Source organism: Pinus tabuliformis, chromosome 5_2, assembly GCF_031772625.1.
Source record: "Pinus tabuliformis cultivar Carrire ecotype Pingquan chromosome 5_2, CPIR1, whole genome shotgun sequence".
Classification (NCBI taxonomy): Eukaryota; Viridiplantae; Streptophyta; class Pinopsida; order Pinales; family Pinaceae; genus Pinus; species Pinus tabuliformis.
Window position 1 is genome coordinate 72,342,368 of NC_142306.1, and position 7,995 is coordinate 72,350,362.

At 36.6% G+C, this 7,995-nt stretch overlaps 1 protein-coding gene across 1 annotated transcript; it reads right to left on the reverse strand.

The window, feature by feature from the left end:
* Positions 1-222: 222 nt before the first annotated feature.
* On the reverse strand, positions 223-1,218 carry LOC149157602 (uncharacterized). The gene has a single exon (XM_089433738.1). The coding sequence runs from the start codon at positions 1,216-1,218 to the stop codon at positions 223-225; it is 996 nt and encodes a 331-aa protein (XP_089289864.1).
* Between the last annotated feature and the right edge of the window lie 6,777 nt (positions 1,219-7,995).

A 7,995-nucleotide genomic window follows, 5' to 3' on the forward strand; every position in this document is an offset into this window, starting at 1 on the left:
ATTGCGTAATTCTTTCTCTATTTCCTCGTGCTTTTCTATTTTCTCGCCTCCTTGCTTCTGGATAAACGGGATGTTATTGTGCATTCTTCTTTGAATGGTGGTTCTGTGGAAGAATTTGGTGTTGCGCTCTCCTTCCTTCAACCATCTTATTCGGGACTTTTGCTTCCAGTAGACTTCCTCCTACTTCTGCCTATCCTGAAGCTGACTATGGATGCGTCGTTCCTACTCCAGGGTCCCTTCAGTGTGTCCCTCTGTGATTATCCTCTGATGGAGGTCTGATAATTCCCGATTGAGATCTTGCTGAGCTTTGAAGATATCTCCAAAAGTTTCTCTGTTCCATCGCTTTAAGTGGCCTTTAAGGTGCCGGAGCTTCTGTTGGAATTGGTACATCTTGGACCCTTCTGGAGGGATGAAGGAAGTCCATATGGATTTTACGAAATCTTTGAACTCAGGGTGTGTGAGCCAGAATCCTTCGAAGCGGAAGGGTCTTCGCGTTTGATCACCAGGTCGTTGCCATTGAAGAGCAATCGGCCAGTGGTCCGAGCCAGTGTGCTGAAGTATTGCTGCTGTAAAGTCTCCTCCCAGGTGAATCGCATTATCTGAGATAAGGATGCGATCTAGTTTGGAAGCGATTTGGTGTTTTCCAGCTCTGCGGTTGCTCCATGTGAACGTACCATTGCAGAAAGGCACATCTATGAGGGAAGCGTTTTGGATGAAATTCTTGAAGTGGGTGGTTTCTTGTTCCAGCCTGTTTCTCCCCCCTTTCTTTTCTTCTAGCTTGGTGATCATGTTAAAGTCTCCCCCGATTATCCAGAGTGGGTGCCTTCTGTTGTTGTTCAGTGCCTCTATGGTGTCTAGAAGTGCTATTTTGCTCCCTGTGTCCTGTGGGAAGTACACATTGGAGAGATTGCCATGTACATTCGTGCCCAAAATGTGGAAGGCTGCCTGTATCAGATGGTGGGAGGCGTGGAAATCTGAGAGGTCTATTGCTTGAGTATTCCATGCAATAGCTAACCCCCCTGATGCTCCGGATGCGTCTACTGCAACTGAGCGGCACCCTGGCCAAGCCTTTGTGAGGATGCTGCCTAAAGTAGTACTATTACATTTAGTTTCCTGGAGGAAGCATATTTGTGGCTTCTCCATTTTAATCATGTTTTTCAGCATTCTTAGTTTCCCTGGGCTATTGAGCCCTCTTAAATTCCATGAGACCAGCTTCATAGTTCACTATTTGCAGTGGGTTTGTAGTACTTTGTCAGTTTTGCATACCTGCCAGAGTCTAGCAGGAGCTTCCCAATCTCGATGGTTCTCTGCAAATCTGTTTTCCTTCCTCTCTTTTTGGTTTCTTTTGGGGGTTGGCTTCCATCCCACTGGCTTCCCGGTTGAATCCCTAACTGTTGCTGCTGATAAGCTCTTGAAATAACTACCTCCAGCTTATTGAGTTGGGATTCGGATATGCTGTCATATGCCTTTGTTTTGCAAGCTAGTTCCAATTCTAGAATATCCAGGCCATGCAAGTCTATGCTCTCAGGTTCTTCTTCCATTGGTTTCACCTGACTGCTCTCTTCCTCATGCAGCATTGAGCTAGAGGGAGGGTCCAGCTTTCCACCCAGATCCATTTCCTTGTCTGTTTCTGCCAGTCCCTTCCTATCTCCGGAGGGGAAGTCAAGGGTTATCTCCGGGGAGTGGCGCTTGGGGGAGGAGGTTGGGGGAGGAGGGGGGGCGGAGGAAGATGGATGGGAGGGGTGGGGATCCGAGATCGGGGGAAGATCTTCAGAGGACTGTGCTAGGACTTCAAAACTGTTCTTGGAAGCTTGGCCTTTAGTGCCATTTTGCTGGGGTTTTTGCCCATTGGAGGTCTTCTTATGCGCGCGCTTTCGGCTGGGGGCTTTAGTAAAGCCGTCTTGGGTGGTTGAGACTGGGGGGTCCTGAGATGCGGCTGTGGTATTCAGGGGACAATCCCGGAATAGGTGCCCAAGAGCGTGGCATCTCCTGCAGCGGAAGGGCACATGCTCATAATCCAAGGGTTGATTCCATTCTTCATCCCAGTGGGAGAGCGTTACCGATTCTGGTAATGCTTCATTCAGCCTCATGAATACACATATGCGAGCGTATGAGATGAACCTGCGCATTTTGGTTTCTTCTGCTGTCCTGATGTATTCCCCTATTCCATTTCCAATTTTCCTGAGAGTGTCCTCGTCCCAATATTCGTCTGGAAGCCCATACATTCGGATCCAGACTGGTGCCCAGGTGAGGTCTTCCTTATCGGGGTTGAATCTTGGTATCCAGTCTCTCATGTACAGGCCTGCTGCGTTGAAGAAATGGGGCCCTGTTCCCAGCACCCTGAGTTTGTCCTCAATGCAGTAGAAAATTACTGTGAAAAAGCCCTTCGGCCCTAGTTGCAGAGTGACGTCCCCTTTCGGCTTCCATTTGGCAGCAATCCACCCATATAGGGCTCTTTCCATTGGCCAAAACCCTATGAACTTCCCTATGATGGCATGATCTCTCATGAACTCGATTCGAGCATCAATCAGGTGTCCCGGTAGTTCTATTCTTGGCCTTTCTGTGGCTACTGGTTTACAGGTAGTCGAGGTTACCTTTGGCGTTTCCTCCGGGCTTTTCCCCTTGTCCTGAGTGACGCTAGCGTGGCTATGTTGTTCTCCAGCTTTCTTGTTCTCTTGCTGTGGCTTATTTCCTTTGTTCAGAATCTCCCTGTTTATCGACCCAAACAGGAAGGCGTGTTCCGGATCGTGCTGCATTGGGGAGGGCCCTGACGCCCCCCCCTGCGGCTGTTCCATAGAGCCGGACTAGGGCTGTACTACTGCGCTTTTCGCCCAGGGATACGGTCTGGTATGATGGCAGGGTCTGCGCTGCACAGTCTGCGCCGTCACAGCTTGCAGCAAAACCCTAATCGCTACAGTCGTCGCTCTCTCTGCCATAAAATTATTAAAATGTAAGTTAAAGAGACTTATATAATAAAATAAATTAAAAATAAAGTAATTTTAATTCAAAAGTTATTTATAAAAGTTAAATAAATATATAAATATTAGAGTAATTTAAGGGTTAGAAAGAATATTTTAATATTTAAAATTAATGGTATATTTAAGTGTTAAAATTATCATAGATTAATTTCAAGATTATTTTCTTTACGTTATTAGAATATCTCCAACAAAATCAACTTCAAAGAACAAAGGCCACAATATAGTCATTGGAGGTTCTGCTCTATCTATTTAACATGCAAAGCATGATCTATTCTTTCAACTTGTCCTAACGATGAACCACAATGGTTGGTTCTGGTTCGAAACTTGCCGACAAATGAAATATCTTGTAATTTACGCCTAAAAATCTCTTATAAACTTAATATGGATCACAAAAGCCTCAATTCAACTATCTAGTAAGTGGTTAACTAAAAATAAATGCAAATTATTAAATATTTTATTTTTAAAACCAAAATAAAACCATATAAATTTTTATAAAATTATAAATTTATATTATTTAAAATATATTTTAAATTATATAAATAAATTTAAATGAAAAACCAAAACCTGTGGTCATTAGAATTAACAAATTCTAACTCAACAAAATCGATAGGAAAATATTACCAAGAAAATTAGATAACATTTCTGTAGTAAAAAAAAAAAAAAAAACAAAAAAATTAGAATTCAGGGTAAAAATATCTCATCCAAATACCTCAATCCTGGTGTCATGACCACTTGGCTTAACTTACTTGTTCCATAATTGTGGTGCAGTGTAAAAGATAGAATTTGATGAGCAAATTTCTTATTATCGGATGATTTGTTGGTCAAATATAATTTAAATATCTGCAAAAAAATCTTTCTTTAAAAAGACTGGTTACTAAGTTGTGAAAATTGTAGAATTTGATCAGTGGGTCTTTTTTGAAATTCCAATCCTGTGTAGGGTTTATGTGCTTCGTCAGTCACTGCCGTTATTGTTGATGAAAATGAAGAAGTTTGTGGTTACACCAAAACCAACAGATATTAGTGAACTTTCCAAAATAGTAATTACAATCTTCAGGATAGAAATTACAAATTCTATAAAGGTGTAATTATTCGTCCAACTCCCAATCAAAAACAATTTGGAAAAATTATTGATTCCATAAAAATACAGTGATTCCAACCCCAGAGGGAAATTACTAATTCCATAGAAATAAGGTGATTCCTCCCACATGCCCACTAACGACTCCGTCGCACGGCAGCCAAAGGAAAGAATCACAGAACATGCCATATGATGCAATGCGTCTGCGGATGTTGTGATTAATGGGAAAGCGAAACCATCAATCACGTCTCTCCGCAATTTGCACAATGAGAAATTTAACTTAAAATTCAGTTCCGGATTAAAATTACAGAGAACCTTTAGATTTATCTTCAATCATCGGGTGGCGTCGCAGGCCAATCGACCGAATTACTGATCATTTATTGAAGAGAATATGCGGGCTTTAAGATTTACGCTTAGAGAGTATGTGGAGTGTATTATATATAAACGTCTATTTTTACCTAATCAAAGTACTGAAAAGCAGTAGAGTAAGAGTCGGCATCCTTATCCTTAAGTTGAGTTGATATAGATGTGATCTATTTTTTAACTGCGCCTATGTTCGTCGGACCCTAAAATATTCTAAAAATCTACCATTGACTTAAACTCACCAATAAAAATCACATATACGTAACATGCAACAGCAAAGAGCCGGACGAATCTGTAAAAATGGACACACATGCAACAGCAAAGAGCCGGACGAATCTGTAAAAATGGACACTTCATTTCTCGAGATGGAATTTGAAGAGAAAGAGGAGGTGAAAAGCTTGGTGACAAACTTGCAAACAAAATGACAAAAGAAATCTATGATTTGATAGAGTTGGTGAGTATGATGGGAAAGGAACAATACACCTTTGTTGATAGAGGATGGTGCGACGGCAGAGAATGTATCGTAATTCAACAGAGGATGGTGCGACGGCAGAGAATGTATCGTAATTCAACAGAGGATGGTGCGACGGCAGAGAATGTATCGTAATTGAAACTTTTGGTGGTTTTGCGAAGGCAAGAGCTTGATGTGATGGCCATGGGCCGACAAATCAATTAACTGGGATTTGTGTGCGTTTTTAAAGGAAAAAAGGTTTAAAAAAGGGCTAAATGCAGAAGAAATTTTGAATATCTGAATGTTCCAGTGGGTTGCATTAAGGAAAAAAAAGGAAGATCGGATATCGAAGAAAATTTAGGGAGAGAGAATTTGTATATTTTGACATAAGAGTGTGGTGGGAAGGAATGATTTTTCATGTAATGTTGAGTGTATGAGGATATTTATATTTAATATTAAAATAGTTTAATGATTAACAACGTGCATTACTTTTTTATTAGGATAATATCAATGAGATTGTTTATTAGGATAATATCAATGAGATTGTTAGTTTTCTAGTCAAAATCCATAGTATAAAATCTCACATGAAGAAGAATATGAAGATGAGCTAAAGTTGTTATTTTTTTTGTTTTCTTAAATCAATTGCTCAATCTCACATTCTTACACTTTTGTAATTGTGAAGTACATAAAAAACAAGTTTTGTATGAGTAACCAATATCATCATGGTATAAATTTGATGGGCACTCCTACCCTCTAATTTTTTTTTGATGGGTTTCTTTTTAACATTGTCATTTACATTACTCTTGATTTTTATTTTTACCTATCATTTAAATATCATGTATTACATATTTTTTGTTAATTTTTTGTTGTGAGTATAAAAACAATTTTTGGTAGTATAAGTTTTTTGTGTTGTCTTCTATTTTTTTTTATTATGACTCACCATAAAACATATGTCTATGTTTTATCTTACTCTAAAAATATCAAATAGGTTAATTTTTATCATAGAAAGTTATTTTTTTACTATGGATTTAAAATTCTCTTACCTGCATTAGGAGGAGAAAATAGAATTTCACATAAGAGATTAATTATTTTAATTAATTAAATAATACTAATAAATAAATAAAATTTATGATTTAACTCTTATTATTGAATAATCATTTTTATCTTATTAGAATATTTACTATGATTTTAAACCATACTTTTAGTTTTAAGCAACTATTAAAATTTTATGAAGAAACACGACTTTAGAAATAAATAAATTCAAATTGTGAATATAATTATGAGACGCATAAGAAAGATTTGTTGTATAATCCCTTCAGAGTAGAGAGGCTAATTATTTTTATTAACTAAATAATAAAAAATTATGATTTAGCTTTGATTATTGCATAATCATCTTTATTTTATTAGATCATTTACTATGGTTACTTTTAGTTTTACACAACCATTAAATTTTTATGAATAAAATAAATAACTAAACTCAAATTAGAACTCAATTACTATGATTTTAAAGCATACTTTACCAAACCATTAAAATTTTACAAATAAAGGTGACTTTAGAAATAAATAAATTCAAATTAACTCACAAGTACAATTTATAGTGCTCCTCCTCATATCTCTCCTCTCATTTGGCTACAACTTTCCCATTGAACAACTTGGTAGCTTGATAGGCACAAACAGCTTGCATACATTAAATCAAAATTCATTAACATCAATTCAAATAAAAAAAATGAATCCTTTAGAAAACAAAACTATCTTACATAAAATCTAAACTAGTTGAAAATATTAAAACTTACATAATTTGCATTGGGTGTATTGTGCTTTACTGGATCGATATATAGAAATAGATTACAGTACTCTTACATTCCATAATAGATTTCCTCAAGCCTTTAAATAGGCTTCATCGTAACAAATACCATACGAGAAACCATGTGTTGTCAAAACCTAGTAACATAACAAGGCACTATGAGATCCTTGTGATGCAATAATTAGCTATGTAAAAATTCAAATTCTAGTTATTATTAAAACTACTTGCTATTTTATAGAAAAATCAAAACTTTTTGTTACCCATGAAATTGACATTTAAAAATAATAATTAAATGTCATTAATGAGGGGCAAATTTTTAAAATGCCACCGAATGACCGTTATAAATGTGAAATATGGTAAATACTCCTCAAATTTAAAAAAGTGAAATACGGGAATGACCGTTATAAATGTGAAATATGATAAATACTCAAATTTAAAAAAGTGAAATACGGGTAAATACGCGTCAAATTTAACCATCGATAAACAAAAACGCGTTATTAGTCTTAATATGTGATAAATTAACATTTTTTATATTTTTAGTTTTAATTCAAAACTATAAATTTAAATTTATTTTCAACTTATTTTCTTAATATTAAAGTTTATTTATATTTATATTTAAAATTTTTAATATAAATATATATATTTTTTTTCAATCTAATTTTATATAATGCTAAGTGATAACATCTCCCTACTAGGTTTAGCCATAGGAGGTATAATGCCCCTGTTTGGTAGTCTTTTAGACTTTGTAAAAGGAGCCAAAGGGTATTCCCAATACACACTAGAGTTTCTAGCACCCGAAATTCTTGAGGCATGGAACAGAAATGGATCCATAATGAGGCTTTCATGAAGTTTTCCTTCTTTGGGGTAAATCACTTTATCCATTATCTCAGATGAAGGCCTACCAAGTTGAAAAAATATGGCTGTTCTTTAAAAACCTTATCGCTATCTTCTACACAGGTCAAGACTATTGCAAAAAATACATTTGCACCGGAGTTTGAGATTGACGCGACCTTTTGTTTTCCCTATTGAACTAGCCCATCCCATGACAAGTAGATTCTTATAAACATGCTAGTGATAACATGGTATCTCATGTATTGGATATAACTTCCAATGTTGGGTGAAGTGACTTCATACATGGGATTTACCTTAAATCTATGTAGATAGTAGTTTAGAAGTTTTCCTCCTGATCTCTTGTTGTTGGTTTCTCCTTTATTTGGGCTTGATTATGCCTTTAGATAATTTGGGATATGACACTTTTTTGGTTCAAGGATGGAAAGTTGGTGGGCCATTTCGTGAGGGCATCCTTTAAGGACCTAGAATTATT